At 51.4% G+C, this 26,080-nt stretch overlaps 1 protein-coding gene across 3 annotated transcripts in view; it reads left to right on the top strand.

Moving 5' to 3' along the window:
• Positions 1-5,721: 5,721 nt before the first annotated feature.
• Positions 5,722-26,080, top strand: part of arhgef16 (Rho guanine nucleotide exchange factor (GEF) 16) — a 41,942-nt gene continuing 21,583 nt past the window's right edge. Inside the window, exons 1-6 of one of the 3 annotated variants that reach the window (XM_085967277.1) lie at positions 5,722-5,892; positions 13,168-13,863; positions 16,420-16,471; positions 20,003-20,169; positions 21,911-21,967; positions 25,107-25,267. In XM_085967277.1, coding sequence (XP_085823403.1) covers positions 13,297-13,863; positions 16,420-16,471; positions 20,003-20,169; positions 21,911-21,967; positions 25,107-25,267 — 1,004 coding nt within the window. In that variant the 5' untranslated portion in view covers positions 5,722-5,892; positions 13,168-13,296. The other 2 variants (XM_085967279.1, XM_085967278.1) reach the window with 2 other exon arrangements.

Here is a 26,080-nt window from a genome sequence, read left to right as displayed (position 1 = left end):
AATGAGTAGAGTCCCAATCGACTCAACCTCTCCTCATATGTCCATCCCCTCATCCCCGGGATTAACCGAGTGAACCTTCTTTGTACTGACTCGAGAGCAAGTATGTCCTTTCTTAAGTATGGACACCAAAACTGTACGCAGTATTCCAGGTGCGGTCTCACCAATACCTTGTACAACTGAAGCAATACCTCCCTATTTTTATATTCTATCCCCCTAGCAATGAAAGCCAACATTCCATTGGCCTTCTTAATCACTTGCTGCACCTGCATACTAACCTTTTGAGTTTCGTGCACCAGGACCCCCAGATCCCTTTGTACTTCAGTACTTTCCAGTTTCTTGCCATTAAGATAATAACTTGCTCTACGATTTTTCCTGCCAAAGTGCATAACCTCACACTTTCCACTATTGTATTCCATCTGCCAAATCTCTGCCCACTTACTTAGCCTGTCTATGTCCCCTTGAAGGTTTTTTATGTCTTCCTCACTCACTACTTTCCCCCCCATCTTAGTATCATCTGCAAACTTTGATATGTTACACTCGGTCCCCTCCTCCAAATCGTTAATATAGATTGTAAAGAGTTGGGGACCCAGCACTGACCCCTGCGGAACACCACTAGTTACTGATTGCCAGTCTGAGAATAAACCATTTATCCCAACTCTCTGCCTTCTGTTAGATAGCCAATCCTCTATCCATGCCAGAATATTACCCCCAATCCCGTGATTTTTTATCTTAAGCAATAATCTTTTGTGTGGCACCTTGTCAAATGCCTTTTGGAAGTCTAAATACACTACGTCCACTGGTTCCCCTTTATCCACCCTATACGTTACTTCCTCAAAGAACTCCAGCAAATTTGTCAAACATGACTTCCCCTTCATAAAACCATGCTAACTTTGCCCTATTAATTTATGATTATCCAAATGTCCTGTTACTGTCTCCTTAATAATGGACTCCAAAATTTTACCTACCACAGATGTTAGGCTAACCGGTCTATAGTTTCCAGCCTTCTGTCTACTGCCCTTTTTAAATAAGGGTGTTACATTAGCAGTTTTCCAGTCTGCCGGGACCATTGCCGAGTCCAGGGAGCTTTGGAAAATTATTACCAATGCATCCACAATCCCTACCGCCACTTCCCTCAAGACCCTAGGGTGTAAGCCATCAGGTCCAGGTGATTTATCCGCCTTGAGTCCCATTATTTTACCGAGTACCACTTCCTTAGTGATTTTGATCGTGTTTAGCTCCTCCCCCCCTTTAGCCCCCTGTTTGTCCAGTGTTGGGATATTCTTAGTGTCTTCTACTGTAAAGACTGATGTAAAATATTCATTCAGTGTTTTTGCCATCTCCATATTTCCCACCATTAATTTCCCGGTCTCATCCTCTAAGGGACCAACATTTACTTTAGCCACCCTTTTTCTTTTTATATAACTATAAAAACTCTTACTATCTGTTTTTATATTTTTTGCTAATTTACTTTCATAATCTATCTTCCCTTTCTTAATCAATCTTTTTGTTATTTTTTGCTGTCTTTTAAAGTTTTCCCAATCCTCTATCCTCCCACTAGATTTGGCTACCTTATATGCCCTTGTTTTTAGTCGAATACTATCCTTAATTTCTTTACTTAGCCACGGATGGCTGTCTTTTCTTTTACACCCTTTTCTTCTCAGTGGAATATATATTTTTTGGAAGTTGTAAAATAACTCCTTAAATGTACACCACTGATCATGTATCGTCTTACCCTTTAATCTATTTTCCCAATCCACTCTACTCAATTCCGCTCTCATACCTTCATAGTCTCCTTTATTCAAGCTTAACACGCTTGTTTGAGATCCAACCTTCTCACCCTCTAATTGAATATGGAATTCAACCATGTTATGGTCACTCATTCCAAGGGGATCTTTTACTAGGACATTTTTAATTAATCCTGTCTCGTTACACAGGACCAGATCTAAGGCTGCCTGCCCCCTGGTCGGTTCAGTTACATACTGCTCAAGAAACCCATCCCTAATACACTCAATGAACTCATCCTCAAGGCAGCCCTGCCCAATTTGATTTGTCCAATTAATATGATAGTTAAAATCCCCCATAATTATAGATGTTCCCTTATTACAAGCCTCAACTATTTCCTGATTGATACTCCGTCCAACAGAGTTGCCACAGTTCGGAGGCCTATAGACTACGCCCACTAGTGTTTTTTTCCCCTTATTATTCCTTACCTCCACCCAAACTGTTTCATTGTCCTGATCTTTTGACCCAATATCATTTCTCTGTATTACAGTGATTCCTTCCTTTATTAACATAGCCACCCCACCTCCCCTTCCATCCTGCCTGTCCTTCCTGATTGTTAAATAACCTGGTATGTTTAATTCCCAGGCATTGTCACCCTGCAGCCATGTTTCTGTAATGGCCACAAGATCATACCCATATGTAGTTATTTGTGCCATTAACTCATCTATTTTGTTACGAATGCTACGTGCATTCAGATAGAGAACTTTCAAAGATGTTTTGTGACACTTAGTTCCTGCTTTTGCCCTTTTTATTACTTTACCTTTTACTCCATACCTTCTGCCCCTTCCTGACATGCTCTGGTTTTTAATTTCCCCACTGCTACCTAAGTCTATGACCTTCTCTGTTGTCATTTGTATTATTTGCTCTCTAGGAACCTCCCCCCCACTAGTTAGTTTAAAGCCCTCTCTACAGCCCTAGTTATATGATCCGCCAGGACTCTAGTCCCAGCACTGGCCAAGTGAAGCCCGTCCCAACGGAACAGCTCCCTCCTGCCCCAGTACTGGTGCCAGTGTCCCAGGAAGCAAAACCCATTTCTCCCACATCAGTCTTTGAGCCACACATTTAACTCTCTAATTTTATTTGTCCTAGCCAAATTCGCTCGTGGCTCAGGTAATAATTACCCTTGTGGTTCTGCTTTTTAATTTGGCCCCTAGCTGCTCAAACTCCCTCAGCAGAACCTCCTTCCTTGTCCTATCTATGTCATTGGTACCAAGTCACACAGCATCCCCATTTAGACATATATCACTGTTCCTTCATCGTCGCTGGGTCAAAATCCTGGAACTACTTACCTAACAGCGCTGTTTATCCTGTTCTATAGGTAGGCTGGGCTGGGAGCTGCTGGTTTTTGCTGTGCTACAGGTAGGCTGGGCTGGGAGCTGCTGGTTTTTGCTGTGCTACAGGTTGGCTGGGCTGGGAGCTGCTGGGTTTTGCTGTGCTACAGGTAGGCTGGGCTGGGAGCTGCTGGCTTTTTGCTGTGCTACAGGTAGGCTGGGCTGGGAGCTGCTGGTTTTTGCTGTGCTACAGGTTGGCTGGGCTGGGAGCTGCTGGTTTTTGCTGTGCTACAGGTAGGGCTGGGAGCTGCTGGTTTTTGCTGTGCTTCAGGTAAGCTGGGCTGGGAGCTGCTGGTTTTTGCTGTGCTACAGGTAGGCTGGGCTGGGAGCTGCTGGCTTTTGCTGTGCTACAGGTAAGCTGGGCTGAGAGCTGCTGGTTTTTGCTGTGCTCTGGGTAGGCTGGGCTGAGAGCTGCTGGTTTTTGCTGTGCTCTGGGTAGGCTGGGCTGAGAGCTGCTGCTTTTTTGCTGAGCTACAGATAGGCTGGGCTGGGAGCTGCTGGTTTTTTGCTGAGCTACAGGTTGGCTGGGCTGGGGGCTGCTGGTTTTTTGCTCAGCTACAGGCAGGTTGGACTGGGAGCTGCTGGTTTTTTGCTGAGCTACAGGTAGGCTGGGCTGGGAGCTGCTGGTTTTTTGCTGAGCTATAGGTAGGCTGGGAGCTGCTGGGTTCTGCTGTGCTACAGATAGGCTGGGCTGGGAGCTGCTGGTTTTTGCTGTGCTACAGGTTGGCTGGGCTGGGAGCTGCTGGGTTTTGCTGTGCTACAGGGAGGCTGGGCTGGGAGCTGCTGGCTTTTTGCTGTGCTACAAGTAAGCTGGGCTGGGAGCTGCTGGTTTTTGCTGTGCTACAGGTAGGCTGGACTGGGAGCTGCTGTTTTTTTGCTGTGCTACAGGCAAGCTGGGCTGGGAGCTGCTGGTTTTTGCTGTGCTACAGGTTGGTTGGGCTGGGAGTTGCTGGTTTTTGCTGTGCTACAGGTAGGCTGGGCTGGGAGCTGCTGGCTTTTTGCTGTGCTACAGGTTGGCTGGGCTGGGAGCTGCTGGTTTTTGCTGTGCTACAGGTAAACTGGGCTGAGAGCTGCTGGTTTTTGCTGTGCTACAGAGGCTGGGCTGGTAGCTGCTGGTTTTTGCTGTGCTACAAGTAAGCTGGGCTGGGAGCTGCTGGTTTTTGCTGTGCTACAGGTAAGCTGGGCTGGGAGCTGCTGGTTTTTGCTGTGCTACAGGTTGGCTGGGCTGGGAGCTGCTGGCTTTTGCTGTGCTACAGGTAGGCTGGGCTGGGAGCTGCTGGTTTTTGCTGTGCTACAGGTAGGGCTGGGAGCTGCTGGTTTTTGCTGTGCTACAGGTAGGCTGGGCTGGGAGCTGCTGGTTTTTGCTGTGCTACAGGTAGGGCTGGGAGCTGCTGGTTTTTGCTGTGCTACAGGTAGGCTGGGCTGGGAGCTGCTGGCTTTTTGCTGTACTACAGGTAGGCTGGGCTGGGAGCTGCTGGTTTTTGCTGTGCTACAGGTTGGCTGGGCTGAGAGCTGCTGGTTTTTGCTGTGCTCTGGGTAGGCTGGGCTGAGAGCTGCTGGTTTTTTGCTGAGCTACAGGTAGGCTGGGCTGGGAGCTGCTGGTTTTTTTGCTGAGCTACAGGCTGGCTGGGCTGGGGGCTGCTGGTTTTTTGCTCAGCTACAGGCAGGCTGGGCTGGGAGCTGCTGGTTTTTTGCTGAGCTACAGGTAGGCTGGGCGCTGCTGGTTTTTTGCTGAGCTATAGGTAGGCTGGGAGCTGCTGGGTTCTGCTGTGCTACAGGTTGGCTGGGCTGGGAGCTGCATTTTTTTTGCTGTGCTACAGGTTGGCTGGGCTGGGAGCTGCATTTTTTTGCTGTGCTACAAGTAGGCTGGGCTGGGCGCTGCTGGTTTTGTTGAGCTACAGGTAGGCTGGGCTGGGAGCTGCTGGTTTTTTGCTGAGCTACAGGTTGGCTGGGCTGGGAGCTGCTGGTTTTTTGCTGAGCTATAGGTAGGCTGGGCTGGGAGTTGCTGGTTTTTTGCTGAGCTATAGGTAGGCTGGGCTGGGAGCTGCTGGTTTTTTGCTGAGCTACAGGTAGGCTGGGCTGGGAGCTGCTGGTTTTTTGCTGAGCTACAGGTAGGCTGGGCTGGGAGCTGCTGGTTTTTGCTGTGCTACAGGTAGGCTGGGCTGGGAGCTGCTGGTTTTTTGCTGAGCTAGTTAGGTTGGGCTGGGAGCTGCTGGTTTTTTGCTGAGCTACAGGTTGGCTGGGTTGGGAGCTGCTGGTTTTTTGCTGAGCTACAAGTAGGCTGGGCTGGGAGCTGCTGGTTTTGCTGAGCTACAGGTTGGCTGGGCTGGGAGCTGCTGGTTTTTTGCTGAGCTATAGGTAGGCTGGGCTGGGAGCTGCTGGTTTTTTTGCTGTGCTATAGGTAGGCTGGGCTGGGAGCTGCTGGTTTTTTGCTGAGCTATAGGTAGGCTGGGCTGGGAGCTGCTGGTTTTTTGCTGAGCTACAGGTAGGCTGGGCTGGGAGCTGCTGGTTTTTTGCTGAGCTACAGGTAGGCTGGGCTGGGAGCTGCTGGTTTTTTGCTGAGCTATAGGTAGGCTGCGTTACCTTTACGTTCACACACCTGTCGTGACGTCAGGCTGAGTGACAGCTGCAGAGGTGCGGAAGTTTTTTCTGCGGAGTTCAGATTGCGCAAAAACTGCGGGTACAAGCCGAGGAGACGGTCTAATTTTTGTGAATCCGAGACCCCGTCCCGGGACAGACAGAGAGGGGGGAAATACCGCACACTTTCATGAAAGTACAGGTAAGAGGCTGGGAGCCCAGCCCCGGCCCCTTTAACCGAACTCTCACGTGTCAGTTTCAGACGCGGTGGAATCGGGAATCGGATCAGTCATTTCATCAACACTGAAATTACATTTAACGTTTTTTGTTGCAAATTTCATAGTTTGAAGGTAAAACAACTTTTCATTGTATTTTCCTGCTGAGTGGGATGAATCCCAGACGGAAGTGCAATTGCACTGATACAATTGGTTCAAAGTTGCAAAACCTTTTCGGAAAGTTGCCAGAAGTTTGAAGGGAAACGTCTCTTTTTGCAACCGTGGGCGGGTCGGCTCTTGAACACGGCGGGAGTGCAGGTAGGCTGGCGAGTGAGGACCAAAACTGCGCATCTTACTGTGCTATCATTTCCGGCTCCTCCTTATGGCGATGCCTACGACTGATGTCCGGCTAACTGGCCTGTTTTCTCTCCCTCTTTTGTTGTATAGTGAGGTTACATTTTCTACCTTCCAATCCGTGGAGACTGTTCTCGAATCCAGGGAATTTTGGAAGATCAAAACCAATGCAGCCACTATCTCTGTAGCCATTTCTTTTCAAACTCTAGGATGTAGGCCATCAAGTCCAAGAGACTTGTTGGCTTTTAGTCCCATTAATTTCTCCAGTACTATTTATTTACTAATACTAATTTTTTTAAGTTCCTCATTCTCACTAGATCCTTGGTTCCCCAGTATTTCCGGAATGTTTTTTGTGTCTCTGTGAAGACAGATACAAAACATAGAGAACAGCAACTTGCATTTATATAGTGCCTTGAACATCCCAAGGTGTTTCACCGGAGCGTTACCATTCAAAAACTGACACCAAGCCAAAGGAGGAGACATTAGGACAGGTGACCAAACGCTTAGTCAAAGAGGTAGGTTTTATGGAGCATCTTAAAGGAACATAACAAGAAATAGGAGCAGGAGTAGGCCATTCGGCTCCTTGAGCCTGCTCCGCCATTCAATAAGATCATGGCTTATCTACCTCAACTCCACCTTCCCGCATTATATCCCTTGATTCCCTTAATATCTCAAAATCTATCAATCTCTGTCTTGAATATACTCAACAACTAAGCATCCACAGCCCTCTGGAATAGAGAATTTCAAAGATTCATGACCCTTTGAGTGAAAAAATTTCTCCTCATCTCAGTCCTAAATGGCCGACCCCTTATTCTGAGACTGTGACCCCGAGTTCTAATCTTCCCCAGCCAGGGGAAACATCTACCCTGTCAAGCCCTATAAGAATTTTATATGTTTCAATGAGATCACCTCTCATTCTTCTGGAGGGTGGGGATTGGGCAGTAGATGGTCCAAGAGATGGAGGGTGGGGATTGGGCAGTAGATGGTCCAAGAGATGGAGGGTGGGGATTGGGCAGCAGATGGTCCAAGAGATGGAGGGTGGGGATTGGACAGCAGATGGTCCAAGAGATGGAGGGTGGGGATTGGACAGCAGATGGTCCAAGAGATGGAGGGTGGGGATTGGACAGCAGATGGTCCAAGAGATGAGGAATGGGCAGCAGCTGGTCCAAGCCAAAATCTAAGAGATGATAGAAACAGCTGGTCCCAGTTACACAGTGATGGGGCTAATAATAGTGAAATGTTTTTTGATGCCCTTGTGTAAAATGATAGGTTGGATGAGGTGAGCAATGATGCAATGCGCTGGTTAGAGAGATCACATGATCAAACCTATTTATTATGAGAGATTTCAAACCAGAGCTGATTAAACTCGGGCTGTGTAACTGAGCCTGCCCTCTCAATAAAAGATCCCATGGCACGATTTCGAAGAAGAGCAGGGGAATTTTCCCCAGTGTCCTAGCCAATATTTATAATTTAAACAGATTATCTGGTCATTATCACATTGCTGTTTGTGGGAGCTTGCTGTGCGCAAATTGGCTGCTGCGTTTCCTACATTACAACAGTGACTACACTCCGAAAAGTAATTCATTGGCTGTAAAGCGCTTTGGGACGTCCTGATGATGTGGAAGCCAAATTATAAATGCAAGAGTTTGTTTCTTCTTTTCTCCCCTGGGAGCATGTGTGGATCTCGGATTTGAACAGAGGGCGAATGCTGGAGTGGTACAAACTTGAGGTCATTCTGCAACTGGGCTGCATGTCAGGTCTTGTCAGACTGCTGTGTGTCAGGAAGCCCGCCCTTCCTCACACATCATGTTCAACATCCCTGGGACAGTCCAACCTCCTCTTAGTGAAAGAATAGAAAGAAAGACTTGCACTTATTTAGCGCCTTTCACAACCTCAGGACGTCACAAAGCGATTTACAGCTAATGAAGTACTTTTGAAGTGTGGTCACTGTTGTAATGTAGGAAATGCGGCAGCCAATTTCCACACAGCAAGCTCCCACAAACAGCAAGTGACCATGACCAGATAATCTGTTTTCTTAGTGATGTTGGTTGAGGTATACTATCCCTCTCCCTGGCAACTGCCTGAGGCTGAACCAGACTATTCGCAACCTTGGGGTCGTATTTGCCATGAGATGAGCTTCCGATCACGTATCTGCGCCATCATTCAGACCACCTACTTCCACCTCCGTAACATTGCCCGACTCCGCCTTTGCCTCAGCTCATCCGCTGCTGAAACCCTCATCCATGTCTTTGTGACCTCTAGACTTGACTATTCCAACGCACTCCTGGCCGGCCTCCCATCTTCCACCCGCCATAAACTTAGGCTCAACCAAAACCCTACTCTGGCTCCCAGTTAAGCATCGCCTCGATTTTTTTAAAATTCTTATCCTTGTTTTCAAATCCCTCCATGGCCTCGCCCCTCCCTATCTCTGTAACCTCCTCCAGCCCTAAAACCCTCCCAGATGTCTGCGTTCCTCCAATTCTGGCCTCTTGAGCATCCCTGATTTTAATCGCCCCACCATTGGCGGCCGTGTCTTCAGCTGCCAAGGCCCTAAGTTCTGGTATTCCCTCCCTAAACCTCTCTGCCTCTCCACCTCTCCTCCTTCAAGACCATCCTTAAAACCTACCTCTTTGACCAAGTTTTTGGTCACCTGCCCTAATATGTCCTTATGTGGCTCGGTGTCAAATTTTGTTTGATAATGCTCCTGTGAAACGTCTTGGGACATTTTACTCTATTAAACCTGCAATATAAATGCAAGTTGTTGTTGTCTGATAAATATTGGCCAGGACACCGGGGAGAACTCCCCTGCTCTTCTTCAAAATAGTACCATGGATCTTTTACATCCACCTGAGAAAGCAGACGGGGCCTCAGTTTAATGTCTCATCAAAAGATGGCACCTCCGACAATGTAGCACTCCCTCAGCACTGCACTGGAGTGTCAGCCTAGATCTTGTGCTCGAGTCCCTGGAGTGGGACTTAAACCCACAACCTTCATAACTCAGAGGCCAGAGTGCTACTACCGAGCCACATCTGACACTGTAATACAGTATTGTGCTGAAATTTCTTTCATTATGAAGTAAAGAGATGAGACAATGGGGGAGGGGGACCCATAAGCCCCTGATCCTGTCCTTGTCCACTGTCTGCATCTGTACTCCACAACAGTAACCGTGAGTTAGTGATAAGAAGGTGTGTCTGTGAATGAATTCCCTGCCGCTGCCACCCCACCCCCCCCCCCAGCCGGGGCGCACTCAGGCCAGTTGCACCACTCCTCATCGCCCCCAGCCGAGATCAGCTAACTCGACACAGGCCGGGGCTGGAACCTGGGCCCCTGATGGTCATTGTGGCTCAGCGCATTTAGCCACATGCTGAATCTTCTGTAGAGATTTGAAAACAAAAACTGCAAGTGCTGGGAATCAGAAATAAAGACAGAACATTCTGGAAAGATCCAGCAAGTGCATCAGCGCCTGAAGAGAGAAAAGACCAGTTTACGTATCGGGGAGAGACTCACAGGGTGCAGATAAAGGCTCCATACCCTAAACGTTAACTTTCAGGTTCTGCGGTTTGAGGTAGAAACCTTTACCTCAGATCCTTCGAGTCTACTGCTGAAACGTTGACCTGACATAGTTGAAGTGTTAGTCGTGGCTCAATGGTCACATTTTTGCCTCTGAGACATAAGGTTGTGGGTTCAAGTCCCACCCCAGAGACTTGAGCACAAAATCCAGGCTGACACCCCGGTGCAATACTGAGAGAGTGCAGCACTGTCGGAGGTGCTGTCTTTTGGAGGAGTTAAATTTAAACGTTAAATCTCTCGGGTAGATGTAAAAGATCCTGTGGTAAACCACTGTTTGTATTCCTGTTTGTCCTGTTTGTATTCCACTGTGTACATGCCTGGACATGCCTCGGCTGACTCCTCCCACAGGTCCTAGTATAAAGGTGACTGCTCCCCAGCCCTTTGTATTTCTGGACCGGTCGACCACTCGAGGCAGACCTCCATTCTGTTGTTAATAAAAGCCTTTGGTTACTCTTCTAACTCTCAGTCTTTTATGAGTAATTGATAGCGCATCAGATCCCAAGGCACTATTTCGGAGAAAAGTAGGGGAGTTCTCCCCGGTGTCCTGGTCAATAGTTATCCCTCAACCAATATCACTGAAACAGATTATCTGGTCATTATCAGCTTGCACAAATTGGCTATATTACAACAGTGACTATACTTCAAAAGTACTTCATTGGCTGTAAAGCGCTTTAGACGTCCTGAGGTCGTGAAAACCACGATATAAATGCAACTTTCTTTCTTTCTTTCCTCCTTGCCGCCAACCCCACTGTCGACTTTATTTATAAACCTTGGCAATTCTGCAAATGTAGCGAGAGGGTGGCTCAGGTGAAGCCAATGAATGCGTTCACACGAAGTACATCCTCCTTATCTGGAAAAGGTTTCTGACCAGAAAATAATCCTTTTATATGAGACAACAGCCGGTCATGTCCCAGAAAGTTTCTTTGCAGAGAATAGAAATCGCATTTCAAAGGTTTATCTCACTCTAGGCACAAACATTGTGGAATCACCTATAACTGCAACTCTCAGAAGCCATCAGCTCATCTTAAAACTTCTCTGTCACTGGGTCACGTGCAGCCAATGATGAGAGGAAGTAATGTCTGGTTCTCCTTTAGTCCTTTGGCCCAACTCATCTAATTGGCTCCGACAAATTTGAATACCAGCTTTCAACTGATCTGATTGGTTGATATTGACAAAGTCCGATGCCAGTTAAATAAAAATGCTGATTTTTTTTTTTCTTAAACTGCAAAAACCTGACACAGTTTGAAAAGCTGATGGTTGTCATATCTGGTATCTTGTGCAAGTGGCCATTCTTCATGCCAGCCCAGACAGTGATGTTGGCAGGCTATTTGACTGTGGAGGGTAGCACAGTCAGGTCAGATCCTGTTTTTCCTGCATTTTAAGCAAAGGTGACTGGGAACCATTGCACAGCAGGAGCCCCGGCTGATTCACCCCCGCCTTAGACAGTGGGTATTGAGGACAATTGTAACGCATCAACCTGCCTGAGACCACTTAACTTAGCACAGACAGAGGTTCAACAATGGGATCTTCTGGGTCAGTATAGCTCAGTTCTACGTCTGGCAGTGATTGTACCAACTGAGCCATCAGGGCAGTTTCTAAACTCTGACCTGGATTAGATTCCAGCCCAAGGTTAGAAGTGACCTCTTTCCCTGACATACTGAGTTTCTTCAGAAGCTGCTGCATCCTCTGTGACCCAAATAATTGTTCACCGAACAATACGCTCACTCGGGTAGAATGATGTGCGTTGGGTGACATCGAGCTGATGAAGTAAAGCCTTTTACTCCCGCTGAACCTCGATTGGCTCCAGTCTCCCGGTGACTGACATATTAAAGAGTTGGGCATTATCGGTGCGGGATTAACTCGAGCTGAGACAAGAGGTCTCTGCACCCTGACGCCAAACACCCCCCCCCCGCACCACCCATCGAAGGTCAAAGCATTACTTGGCTGATTTAATAATTCTACTTAAAGCTCGCAATCTGACGCAAGAAGGCCTGAGTGTCGGCAGTGGCTTTTGACCCTGTGGGTGTCTGCCAGCCTAAAAGGCTCTTTTTGTTTTTGAAAACTGCAGTTTATGTTCGAGCAGAGTTAAAGCTTCATTGACAACCACCCCCATCATGATATTTACAACCCAGAGAAACACTCCCGGGCTTTCTGGGAGGTCAGTCAACCTACCGAGTTCACGAAAGAGCCTCATTTCACAAAACTTTATTGTCTATTGCAATCAGTGAACGAAACATCACCTGACCCTTTCCGCGATTGTAATTGGCTTAAAGATCAATGCAGTTTTAGTAACCCTTGATTTAGTAAGCCTTTAAACTTCATGCAGTCAAATATTTGCCTAAATAATTAAAAGGGTTTTCAGAAGCTTGCAGTTGTAAAGAAGAGTCTCCCTGTTGGAGACTGAAGCTGTTTCTCCCTCCTCTCCTGAAGGTGCTGACTCACCGAGAGTGCAGGCCCCACAGGCCACAACCACCTCAGTCAGTGGCCATTCTCCTCATGTGAGTGTCAGCAGGCTATCCAACCGCTGGGGCCATCACAATCCTCGTCTGGTGTCACGCTTTCCACCAGGGGTCGCTGGAGAGCAATCGGGAAGTGGGAGCAACGGGGTAATCCTGCGATTCCGAGCTCTCCGCAGGAAGCCACGTCCGAAGGGTAACTGGGTCACATGACGGTGCTACGACACTGCAGTTCCCGATTCTCCGACCTGCGCGCTCTGAATTACTCCTTGGGCTTCTGGAATTGATTCACTTTTACGAACTGTTGTAGAGAACAGACTGATGGGCAAATGGTCATTAGTGATGAATTTCAGGTTTTATTCTCTTGAGTGAGGGAGAGGGGAGTCGGTTTAGTGATTCCTAGACCCAAGAGGATCATATCAGTGCCAACAGGAGCGCTACTCGTAACCCAGAATCCGCCTGTGTTACAAACACTAGTACCTTGGCTCAGTGGTAGCGCTCATCCGAAAGACGGCACCTCCGACAGTGCAGCACCCCCTCAGTACTGCACTGGGCGTGTCAGCCTAGAATTTGTGCTCCGGTCTCCGGAGTGAGACTTGAACCCACGACCTTCTGACTCTGAGGCGAGAGTGCGACCCACTGAGCCCCGACAGGAGGGGTGAGAGGGGGGTGCCCCACTGAAAGCTCATGCGGGTTTAGAAAAAAGCACAAGGGAGGTACTGTTCACCTGAAGTCTGTGTCAGTGGGGAATCCTTTCGAGAGGGCAGGGGGCATCAGGAACCACAAACCTTTCGGAACTGCTTGAGCAGAGGAGAACTAAACGGCTTTGGGATGTGCGCTTGGACCGACCTTGTCCTTTGTTCTTCATTTTCCCGGGTTTAGGAGGAAGACAAATTTGGAATTGGGAAACCACAAGTCCTTATGAGGGAAGCCAAGTGGGAGAAGCTGTCTGTCCAATCTGCTAGACGTTGGACTCTTCCATAACTGGGATCAAAAAACCGGGTGAGCAAAATGTCTCAACGGCATTCGGATGGTAACCTGGAAGAAAAATGCCAGGCCTTGGTGTTGGAACCAAACTATGGAACTGACTTCCGGATTAACTCGGAAACGGAGTGGTTGTCTCCCACGAGTGGTAAATCTTCACGGCTGGGAGTGGACAACCCGGCAATAGCCAATGCCAGTTCCATGCCATCGCTCTCGGACATGCCGAAGGTGGTTTTGAGCACGGAAAGCCCGGCTGCTCTGAAGACGGGGCACCAGCAGATGATCCCCAGTAAGTTGGCCGTGACTACCAAGACCAAGATGCGGCCGCAGGGGAGCACGTCCTCGGGCGGCCGGCGGGACAGCGGCCGGCGGGAGGTTCGGAGCATGCCACCGACTGACCTGCGTTACGAGGAAGGGAAGGACATGGAGCCCTCGGGCGGCACCCTGCAACGCAATCGCCGCAATCAGTCGTATAAAGTGGCAACAGGCGGAATCCCCGAGTTCACAGAGGAGAAGCAGTTGTCTCCGCCCACACTGGCACCGATCGTGGAAACGGCAGCTGTGCAGCCGGCCCGAAGTCCAGGAAGGTCCAAGGTAGGAGAGGTGGCTTCTTCCCAACTCTTATCATGGCTACGGTCCATATCAAAAGTGACGCCTTCAACCTAGTATAAAATACTGGTAACGCCCACTGGCGCTCGTGACGCTCACTGGTGATGATGCAAGTCTGAATGTAATAACTCTATTTTCTAATTGGCTCAATACTTGTTTCCATGACGAAGAATCAGATTAGCTGAACCTGAGGAAATGACCCCTGTGGCACTGTACCCCAGTGAGGAGTCAGTGTCTGTGGAACTGTAACCCAGTGAGAGTCAGTGTCTGTGGAACTGTACCCCAGTGAGGAGTCAGTGTCTGTGGAACTGTACCCCAGTGAGAGTCAGTGTTTGTGGAACCTGTAACCCAGTGAGAGCCAGTGCCTGTGGAACTGTAACCCAGTGAGAGTCGGTGGCTGTGGAACTGTACCCCAGTGAGAGTCTGCCTGTGGAACTGTACCCCAGTGAGAGCCAGTGTCTGTGGAACAGTACCCCAGTGAGAGCCAGTGTCTGTGGAACTGTACCCCAGTGAGAGTCACTGTCTGTGGAACTGTACCCCAGTGAGAGTCACTGTCTGTGGAACTGTACCCCAGTGAGAGCCAGTGCCTCTGGAATTGTACCCCAGTGAGTGTCTGTGGAACTGTACCCCAGTGAGAGTCACTGTCTGTGGGACTGTGCCCCAGTGAGAGTCAGTGTCTGTGGAACTGTACCCCAGTGACAGCTAGTGTCTGTGGAACTGTACCCCAGTGAGAGTCAGTGTCTGTGGAAATGTACCTCAGTGAGAGTCAGTGTCTGTGGGACTGTACCCCAGTGAGAGTCAGTGTCTGTGGAACTGTACCGCAGTGAGGGTCAGTGTCTGTGGAACTGTACCCCAGTGAGAGTCCGTGTCTGTGGAACAGTACCTCAGTGAGAGCCAGTGTCTGTGGGACTGTACCCCAGTGAGAGCCAGTGTCTGTGGAACTGTACCCCAGTGAGAGCCAGTGTCTGTGGAACTGTACCCCAGTGAGAGCCAGTGTCTGTGGAACTGTACCCCAGTGAGAACCAGTGTCTCTGGAACTGTACCCCAGTGAGAGCCAGTGCCTCTGGAATTGTACCTCAGTGAGAGTCAGTGTCTGTGGAACAGTACCCCAGTGAGAGTCTGTGGAACTGTACCCCAGTGAGGGTCAGTGTCTGTGGAACTGTACCACAGTGAGGGTCAGTGTCTGTGGGACTGTACCCCAGTGAGAGTCGGTGTCTGTGGAACTGCACCCCAGTGAGAGTCGGTGTCTGTGGAACTGCACCCCAGTGAGGGTCAGTGTCTGTGGAACTGGACCCCAGCGAGAGTCAGTGTCTGTGGAACTGTACCCCAGTGAGGGTCAGTGTCTGTGGAACTGTACCCCAGTGAGGGTCAGTGTCTGTGGAACTGTACCCCAGTGAGAGTCAGTGTCTGTGGGACTGTACCCCAGTGAGAGTCAGTGTCTGTGCGACTGTACCCCAGTGAGGGTCAGTGTCTGTGGAACTGTACCCCAGTGAGGGTCAGTGTCTGTGGAACTGTACCCCAGTGAGGGTCAGTGTCTGTGGAACTGTACCCCAGTGAGGGTCAGTGTCTGTGGAACAGTACCGCAGTGAGAGTCAGTGTCAGTGGGACTGTACCCCAGTGAGGGTCAGTGTCTGTGGAACTGTACCCCAGTGAGAGTCACTGCCTGTGGGACTGTGCCCCAGTGAGAGTCAGTGTCTGTGGAACTGTACCCCAGTGAGAGTCAGTGTCTGGGGAACTGTACCCCAGTGAGGGTCAGTGTCTGTGGAACTGTACCCCAGTGAGAGTCAGTGTCTCTGGAACTGTACCCCAGTGAGGGTCAGTGTCTGTGGAACTGTACCCCAGTGAGAGTCATTGTCTGGAACTGTACCCCAGTGAGAGTCAGTGTCCGTGGAACTGTACCCCAGTGAGGGTCAGTGTCTGTGGAACTGTACCCCAGTGAGAGTCAGTGTCTGTGGGACTGTACCCCAGTGAGAGTCAGTGTCTGTGGAACTGTACCCCAGTGAGAGCCAGTGCCTGTGGTTCTGTACCCCAGTGAGAGCCAGTGTCTCTGGAACTGTACCCCAGTGAGAGCCAGTGCCTCTGGAATTGTACCCCAGTGAGAGTCAGTGTCTGTGGAACTGTACCCCAGTGAGGGTCAGTGTCTGTGGAACTGTACCCCAGTGAGGGTCAGTGTCTGTGGGACTGTACCCCAGTGAGAGTCAGTGTCTGTGGGACTGTACCCCAGTGAGGGTCAGTGTCTGTGGAACTGTACCCCAGTGAGGGTCAGTGTCTGTGGAACTGTACCCCAGTGAGAGTCACTGTCTGTGGGACTGTGCCCCAGTCTAAATCCAGAGAATTTTGAGTGGGGAGGAAGCAAGAGAAACTCCAGTAGTTAATGAATATTTAATCAAACAATTATTTTCATCCTTCAGATTAAAAACTGTAATCAATAAAGGGGACATTTATGTACTGAATTGCCACATAAACTGGAGAAATAGGGACACTCACTGGTGCCCCTTTGCTGAGTTTGTCATTTTAATAACCTTGTCTCCTTCTTTATAGCGGACAATAGGAAGAAAGAGAGGCCCCAGAATTCGGAGCTCCTTTAAGGATGGTAAGGGCAGCGCGACTATGTGGACCGAGCGTGTGTAAAAGTGGTCAATTCTGCTCCGAGGCCAGTCTGAACAGGGCGGGTTGGATCTAGGCGCCCGGCGCTGATTGGGGGATGATGAGGGGGTTTGGTCGTTGGCGAGTGATAAGTTTGGTCATTAGATTTTCAGACGAGTGCAGCAGCCATTCTCCACCAGAAACATCCCACACTCAGCAATGAGATAAGCGACTGGTTAATCTGGTTGTGGTGGTTGAGGGAGGGCCAGGACATTGGGAGAGGTCCCCTGCGCCTCTTCGAATAGTGTTATGGGATCTTTAACACCCACCTGGTCAAACAATTGGGACCTTGTTTTAATGTCTCGATGTTGTGTATGGGGCGGGGGAAACATAGAAACATAGAAGATAGGAGCAGGAGTCGGCCATTCGGCCCTTCGAGCCTGCTCCGCCATTCAATGAGATCATGGCTGATCATCCAAATTCAGTGCCCTGTCCCTGCCTTCTCCCCATATCCCTTGATCCCTTTAGCCTTAAGAAATATATCCAACTCTTTTTTGAATATATTTAATGAACTGGCCTCCACCGCCCTCTGTGGCAGAGAATTCCACAGGTTCACCACTCTCTGGGTGAAGAAATTCCTCCTCATTTCAGTCCTAAATGGCTTACCCCTTATCCTTAGACTATGACCCCTGGTTCTGGACTCCCCGGCCATCATAAACATCCTTCCTGCATCTAGTCTGTCCAGGCCTGACAGAATTTTATAAGTTTCGATGAGATCCCCTCTCAATCTTCTAAACTCCAGTGAGTATAAGCCCAATCGACACAATCTCTCCTCATACGTCATTCCTGCCATCCCAGGTATCAGCCTGGTGAATCTTCGCTGCACTCCTTCCATGGCAAGAACGTCCTTCCTCAGGTAAGGCGACCAAAACTGCACACAGTACTCAAGGTGCGGTCTCACCAAGGCCCTGTACAACTGTAGCAAAGACTACATTCCGCTCCTGGGAGAGTACAGAAAGGGGAATAACCTGAAGTGCTTTCATATTCTGTTGTATGCTGGGTCGTCAGACTGTACATTTGCTAATTGAAACAGTAAGTGAGGAATTGGACGGTACAGTGGGCTAAACATGAGGCATGGGTTCGAACCCAGCCCAGACTGAGGGAGTGAAATCCTGTTCTGTCTGCCGGCTGTAAAGGGACCTGAATCTCAGCCCCGGTCCCGGATCTCAGTCTGTGTCCTAGTGTTCATGGGCCTGTAGCACAATACTGCCCCTCATTTGACTTTAATTGGCAAGGTCACTCGGCGAGGCCTCAGGATGGCTGGTGTGGGAACAATGCCACATTGTTCCTGTAGGGGGAGTTCCTCTACGGTTGGCACTGAGGCAAAGGGAACTTCACTCTGTGTCTAACCCACCTGGCAGGTGCCACTCCACAGCAGTAACACCCTTAACCTTGATGAGCACAGAAAATGTTATTTAAAAAAAAGTCAATGTTCTAGTGGGTAGGCTGGCTGTGACTGGTCAATGCTTTGCACTGGTAATCTGCCCAGTTTTAGCTGGTAAAGATCCAGCAATACCCTTGCTCACACTTGGGGTCACCAAAGACTAGCCCTGCTGACCAATGCCTGGGCTCTCTGGACTTGGGGAGTCGGGTGTGTCTCTCTGGGGACATGTGCACATCAAAACAGGTAAACACAAGCTACCCGTGTGGCTATCTCAGTAGTAGTTGGGTCTTAAACATGGGAATGGATTTTCATGCATTTCAGACACCTGGTTTGTCCAAGAAACAAGAATGGGCATTTGTGGAGCTGAGGGGGTGGAGGAGGGGTGTGAGTTAGTGCTATGTTCATCGCACCGAACCCCAGTGAGAGTCAGCACCTTCAGGAGAGGAGGGGACCTGAACCCCAGTGAGAGTCAGCACCTTCAGGGGAGGAGGGGACCTGAACCCCAGTGAGAGTCAGCACCTTCAGGAGAGGAGGGGACCTGAACCCCAGTGAGAGTCAGCACCTTCAGGAGAGGAGGGGACCTGAACCCCAGTGAGAGTCAGCACCTTCAGGAGAGGAGGGGAGCTGAACCCCAGTGAGAGTCAGCACCTTCAGGAGAGGAGGGGACCTGAACCCCAGTGAGAGTCAGCACCTTCGGGAGAGGAGGGGGGCTGAACCCCAGTGAGAGTCGGCTCCTTCAGGAGAGGAGGGGAGCTGAACCTCAGTGAGAGTCGGCTCCTTCAGGAGAGGAGGGGGGCTGAACCCCAGTGAGAGTCGGCTCCTTCAGGAGAGGAGGGGACCTGAACCTCAGTGAGAGTCAGCACCTTCGGGAGAGGAGGGGGGCTGAACCCCAGTGAGAGTCGGCTCCTTCAGGAGAGACGGGGACCTGAACCTCAGTGAGAGTCAGCACCTTCGGGAGAGGAGGGGGGCTGAACCCCAGTGAGAGTCGGCTCCTTCAGGAGAGGAGGGGACCTGAACCCCAGTGAGAGTCAGCACCTTCGGGAGAGGAGGGGACCTGAACCCCAGTGAGAGTCAGCACCTTCGGGAGAGGAGGGGAGCTGAACCCCAGTGAGAGTCAGCACCTTCAGGAGAGGAGGGGAGCTGAACCCCAGTGAGAGTCAGCACCTTCAGGAGAGGAGGGGACCTGAACCTCAGTGAGAGTCAGCACCTTCAGGAGAGGAGAGGAGCTGAACCTCAGTGAGAGTCAGCACCTTCAGGAGAGGAGGGGACCTGAACCCCAGTGAGAGTCAGCACCTTCGGGAGAGGAGGGGGGCTGAACCCCAGTGAGAGTCAGCACCTTCAGGAGAGGAGGGGACCTGAACCCCAGTGAGAGTCAGCACCTTCAGGAGAGACGGGGAGCTGAACCCCAGTGAGAGTCAGCACCTTCGGGAGAGGAGGGGACCTGAACCTCAGTGAGAGTCAGCACCTTCGGGAGAGGAGGGGACCTGAACCCCAGTGAGAGTCAGCACCTTCGGGAGAGGAGGGGACCTGAACCCCAGTGAGAGTCGGCTCCTTCAGATGTGAAGGGCTTTAAATTGGAAGCCATGCAGAACATAAACATGTTAAACTGGTACGTTTTTTGGGACAAATGTCAGGAGTGGCGAACTAGCTGGAGGCTGTGGGATTTGGTTATGGTCTGTTTCGTGTCCATTGCAGTGAGAGGTTTTTAATGAGGTGATTTGTAATTCGGAATACTTCAGCAGGCTCCTCGAGCAAACCTGTCACATTCCCCATTAGCACGTCACCTCCCCGCACAGCCCATAGCGCAGGCCAGACCCAGGGTGAAGAACCAAGGCCCACCGTGCAGGATAAAACTTGGTGGCTTTATTTGAAACAGCCGACCGGATATCTATCGGGAAGCAATGGAGCCCGGCCGGCCGGCGGAGAATCCCGTCCTGGGGGCTGTCCGCCGTTTCGCCCTCTGGCAGCGGGAAGGCTCGGTGATGGGTTTATTCCAGGGCTCGGAGGGACCCAGCGAGAACCAGGGCAGTGGGGGAGGGATGGGCAACCTGTGCGAAACCCTCAGCAGCTTCCTGAGTAAACTCCTCTCCTCAGATCCGCGGCTGTACCAGGAGGTGCGAGAGCGAGGCCTGGCCATTGTGCCCGAGTCTGACGATGACTTGCTGGACGACACTGGGCACTTGGAATCTACTGAGCCTGACGAGAAGATCGTGGTTCAGAATTACCGGCCGGCGCAGATGACGTGGAGCCAGTTACCGCAGGTGAGCCTTCGCACTCGAGAGGTCGTTTTGGTTTGGTTGCTGCGACGATGTGTATTGCCAGTTAAGTTCGCGATCTCGTAGAGTCATAGGGGGAGAAATTCGGTGGAGGCCCAAACGGGGCGCCAAGCTCGCCTGGGCGCCAGTATTAGCGCTGCGATCAGAGCAGTTGCGACCGCCGGAAATTCAGCTTGAGCGCCCCAAGAGGGACACGGGGCGTTGCTTGAGGCGCTCTGCGTCCCTCTTAGGGCGCAAAAACTGAATATCGCAGCGCAACGTGCCGCAGCGCCACACACTGCGGCACGGCGCGCTGTGGTACTGCAGGCCTTCCTCCCATTCTTAAGGGGGAGGGGCCTGCACCAGCGCGATCAGAGATCGCGAGTGCCGGCAAAAGAGCCCGGCACCGAGGAGAAGTGCCGGGCTCTCGGAAAACATCCGGCACTGCCGCGGGGGGCGATCAGGAGGCCGGGGACGGAGATGCTGGCAGGCTGCCGCCAAAAAAAACGGCCGCCCTGCACCTCCACCTAAATTTGCGCCACTCCCACCACAGGTAGGCCCCGTGAACTGGGCGTGATTTGTGGTCAGAGTAGCGGAGGCGGTCGCAAACAAATATCACGATCGGGGCGGTAGCGGGGCGCTGCGCACACCGATGACGTCATCGGTGGCGGCGCAGCGCAACAGGCTAACGCCGCCATTAGCGCCCCAGCTAAATATCGCGGGAGGCGTGGCCAGTGGCGCTAAAGCCACTGAGTGCCCTCTTTAGGCGCTAACTGGTGGCGCAGCCCACCGAATTTCTAGGCCAAAGAGTTATACAGCACAGAAAGGGGTCGTTCGGCCCATCGTGTCCGCGCCGGCCTTCAAGCCCTATCTATTCTAATCCCATTTTCCAGCACTCGGTCCGTAGCCTTGTATTCTATGGCGTTTCAAGTGCTCATCTAAATGCTTCTTGAATGTTATGGGGGTTCCTGCCTCTACCACCCTTTCAGGCAGTGAGTTCCCGATTCCAACCACCCTCTGGGTGAAAAAGTTTTTCCTCAAATCCCCTCTAAACCTCCTGCCCCTTACCTTGAAACTATGCCCCCTGGTTATTGACCCCTCTACTAAGGGGAAAAGTTCCTTTCTATCTACCCTATCTATGCCCCTCATAATTTTGTACACCTCAATCAGGTCCCCCCTCAGCCTCCTCTGCTCTAAGGAAAACAACCCCAGCCTGTCCAGTCTTTCTCCGCCATTACAGCCGAGTATTTCCGAGGGGAGCCGTAACCCAGCACACGATCCAGGCCGACACTCCCAGCGCGCTGCGGAGGGAGTGCTGCACTGTCGCTGGTGTCAGCTTTCCAATCAGACCTTTAACCGAGGCCCCGACTGCCCGGTTTAAAGACCTGGTGGCACTTTTATTTTTAGAAGAGAGCAGAGAGGTTTTCTCCTGGTGTCCCATTCATCCCGCAAATCAGCAGCACCAAAAACAGATTAACTGCTCATCTATCTCATTGCCGTTGTGGGATCTTGCTGTGTGCATAATTGACTGCTGCGTTTGCCTACAAAACTTCAAAAGTAATTAATTGGCTGTAAAGCACTTTGGGACGTCCTGATGTCGTGAAAGGCGCTATATAAATGCAAGTTCCTTCTTTAGTTCTTTAAACCATTGGGGGCTGGTGTAGATGGTCTGATGTGCTGTGTTGCAGACATATGTAATATTACTGATACCTGCTTACTGACGCCTGTCGCTTCGGACTGTTTTCAGGTACTAGAGAAAGGGATTCTGCAGAAACTGTCAGCTGAGGAACGCAAGAGGCAAGAGGTACGGCCCAGGGTTACATCGGGGTTAATGGAACATCAGGGACTTTCTAACCCAAACAGGCATTGTGGGAAATAGACTGGAGGGTAAAGGGGGCCATCGGAGGTCAGATACTGGCATCGTATTTTATTATTGAGAACCCAGGGTGAAGGGCCGGGGACCCACAGTGCCGGACAGTACCAGGGTGAAGGGCCGGGGACCCACAGAGCCGGACAGCACCAGGGTGCAGGGCCAGGGACCCACAGTGCCAGACAGCACCAGGGTGCAGGGCCAGGGACCCACAGTGCCAGACAGCACCAGGGTGCAGGGCCAGGGACCCACAGTGCCAGACAGCACCAGGGTGAAGGGCCGGGGACCCACAGTGCCGGACAGCACCAGGGTGAATGGCCGGGATCCACAGTGCCAGACAGCACCAGGGTGAAGAGCCAGGGACCCACAGTGCCGGACAGGACCAGGGTGCAGGGCCGGGGACCCACAGTGCCGGACAGCACCAGGGTGCAGGGCCGGGGACCCACAGTGCCGGACAGCACCAGGGTGCAGGGCCGGGGACCCACAGTGCCGGACAGCACCAGGGTGAAGAGCCAGGGACCCACAGTGCCGGACAGGACCAGGGTGCAGGGCCGGGGACCCACAGTGCCGGACAGCACCAGGGTGAAGAGCCAGGGACCCACAGTGCCGGACAGGACCAGGGTGCAGGGCCGGGGACCCACAGTGCCGGACAGCACCAGGGTGCAGGGCCGGGGACCCACAGTGCCGGACAGCACCAGGGTGAATGGCCGGGATCCACAGTGCCGGACAGCACCAGGGTGAATGGCCGGGATCCACAGTGCCGGACAGCACCAGGGTGAAGGGTCGGTGACCCACAGTGCCGGACAGCACCAGGGTGAAGGGTCGGTGACCCACAGTGCCGGACAGCACCAGGGTGAAGGGTCGGTGACCCACAGTGCCGGACAGCACCAGGGTGAATGGCCGGGATCCACAGTGCCGGACAGCACCAGGGTGAAGGGTCGGTGATTCACAGTGCCGGACAGCACCAGGGTGAATGGCCGGGACCCACAGTGCCGGACAGTACCAGGGCCGGGATCCACAGTGCCGGACAGCACCAGGGTGAAGAGCCAGGGACCCACAGTGCCGGACAGGACCAGGGTGCAGGGCCGGGGACCCACAGTGCCGGACAGCACCAGGGTGCAGGGCCGGGGACCCACAGTGCCGGACAGCACCAGGGTGAAGAGCCAGGGACCCACAGTGCCGGACAGCACCAGGGTGAAGGGTCGGTGACCCACAGTGCCAGACAGCACCAGGGTGAAGGGTCGGTGACCCACAGTGCCAGACAGCACCAGGGTGAATGGCCGGGATCCACAGTGCCGGACAGCACCAGGGTGAATGGCCGGGATCCACAGTGCCGGACAGCACCAGGGTGAATGGCCGGGATCCACAGTGCCGGACAGCACCAGGGTGAAGGGTCGGTGACCCACAGTGCCGGACAGCACCAGGGTGAAGGGTCGGTGACCCACAGTGCCGGACAGCACCAGGGTGAAGAGCCAGGGACCCACAGTGCTGGACAGGACCAGGGTGAAGGGTCGGTGATCCACAGTGCCGGACAGCACCAGGGTGAATGGCCGGGACCCACAGTGCCGGACAGTACCAGGGCCGGGATCCACAGTGCCGGACAGCACCAGGGTGCAGGGCCAGGGATCCACAGTGCCGGACAGCGCCAGGGTGAAGGGTCGGTGACCCACAGTGCCGGACAGTACCAGGGTGAAGGGTCGGTGACCCACAGTGCCGGACACTGCTAAGGCTAGAAAAAGGAGGAGAGAAGAGCAAGATAATTCAAAAAGTAGTTTGGTGACGGTTTTAAAAGCCCATTGCTTGTAAATGGAAGGGAAGGCTCCAGTGAATGAGTCGGAGGGTCTGAACTGAGCAGTTTTTTCAGAAAATGCTAAGTTGCGAGCGTGACTTTGTGCCACAACACCAGAATTGCGCTCACAGCTACAATTATTGGACAGTAATGTGCAATTTAAAAGTGCAAGCTCGTCTAATGGTCTGGTGGGTAAAACCACAAAACCAGAACACCAGAAGGTCACGGTTAACTGCTATCAGCTGGGGCCGTGATACAATTAACATCGCCTGCTCTGGGTTAGATTGCTGATCATCCTGAGGTAGCCGATACTGTAGAGGGCGCTCTTCTGTGGTTACGTAGAATTTACAGCATAGAAAGGTCATTCACCCAACTGGTCCATGCTTGGCCTCCGCCCACTCCTCTTACTCTCACCCCGTCAACATATCCTTCTCTTCCTTTCTCCCTCATGAGTTTATCTAGCCTCCCCTTAAATGCATCTATACTATTCGCCTCAACCACTCCCTGTGGCAGCGAGTTCCACATTCTCACCATTCTCTGGGTAAAGAAGACTCTCCTGATTGGATTTACTGTATTAGTAACTATCTTATAGTTATGACCCCTAGTTTTGGATTCCCCCGCAAGTGGAAATATCTTTGCTACGTCTATCCTTTCAAACCCTTTCATAATCTTAAAGACCTCCATCAGGTTGCCCTTCAGCCTTCTCTTTTCATAAAAGAGCCCCAGCCTGTTCAGCCTTTCCTGATCGTTCTAACCTCTCAGTTCTGGTATCATCCCTGTAAATCTTTTCTGCACCTTCTCCAGTGCCTTATTTTCCTTTTTATAATATGGAGACCAGAACTGTGCACATCACTGCAAGTGTGGTCTGACCAAGGTTCGCTACACGTTTAACACAACTTGCCTGCTTTTCAATTCTGTCCCTCTACAAATAGTTGGAGTTAAAGGGCCTTGTTGGGTCAGAATCGAGGGAGCTCAACTCTGTTTCGGGCATCCAGTGAAAGCACAAAGAATCACCTCAGTCACAGAGAATAAAATATCTGCCAGGCTTCCCGCTTCTGATCGTAGCCCAGTAACTCCTACTGGAAAATGTGTGGACTTTGGGTGAAAGCATGATTGGTCTCAGATGTGATGCTCTTTACGGTTGAATATCTTGCAGGCACTCTCAGTCCAGGCTCACATGTGAAGAAAGGCCATTTTGGACGGGAATCAGAACTGTGCCCTGCAGGAGTGGGCTAATTATTGAATGGAAATCTTGTTCCCTCTTCATTCTCTTCCTTTCTATAGGCCATCTTCGAGATCATCGTGTCTGAGTTCTCCTACCAGCACAGCCTGAACGTCCTAATCAAGATGTTCAAGAACTCAAAGGAGCTACAGAAGACAATGACCACCACCGAACACCACCATCTCTTCTCCAACATCTGTGACATTCAGGAGGCCAGTAAGAGGTAGGAGGGGGAGAGGGAGAAGGGAAGGAGAGGGGAAGTGGGGAGGGAGGGGGTGGGCAGGGGGAAGGGAGAGGGAGGGAGGGTTAGGAGTGGGGAAGGGAAGTGGGTGGGGGAGCTGGAGAGAGGGGTTGTGGAAGCTGGAGGGTGGGAGGGGTAGGATGGTGGTGGGGGAGAGGGACTTGGAGGAGGGAAGAAACTCCTATTCTATGCTGTTCTGACGGGTCTTGTGTGGAGCACACGTTCTCTATACAAGCTCCAACCACATGACCCTTCAGATAATCCCAACCAGTAGATGGTGGTTGAGAGACTCCTAGTTTATTATCCTTGGTGTGAACTTGGTTAATCCATCAACAATGTCAGTGGAAAGAAAGATTTGGATTTATATTGCGCTTTTCATGATCTCAGGACGTCCCAAAGTGCTTTACAGTCAATGAAGTACTTTTGTAGAGTCGTCACTGTTGTCAGGTGGGAAACGATGTGGAAGATCTGATTTGTGACTCGATTATTCCAGTGTAGGTTGATGAATTGGCCTTTTGTTCTCCTCCCCTACCCTACGAAACCTGCTGACTCGTGCTGGGGAACAATTCACGGGCTCCAGGAACCCCCTGATGCTTTGAATAACCTCAACAGTAAGCAGGCTATTTGACTGCAGGGGCATCATGGAAGGTGAGCAGTCCTGCTCTCATCTGACACCCACACGTGGGCACTTCCCAGCAGGGCCTCACTCGATGATGCTCAGGAGCTGTTTTCACCCTCTTTCCCCCACCCCCATCCCCCATCCCAGGAGCGATCACTCCAGCAAGACCCACAGTG

This window comes from Somniosus microcephalus, chromosome 25 (assembly GCF_052327205.1).
Source record: "Somniosus microcephalus isolate GS21.2 chromosome 25, FLI_Smic_1.0, whole genome shotgun sequence".
In the NCBI taxonomy this organism is placed as follows: Eukaryota; Metazoa; Chordata; class Chondrichthyes; order Squaliformes; family Somniosidae; genus Somniosus; species Somniosus microcephalus.
The sequence above is the reverse complement of the archived record's forward strand: the minus strand, read 5'-3'. Positions and strand labels throughout refer to the sequence as shown.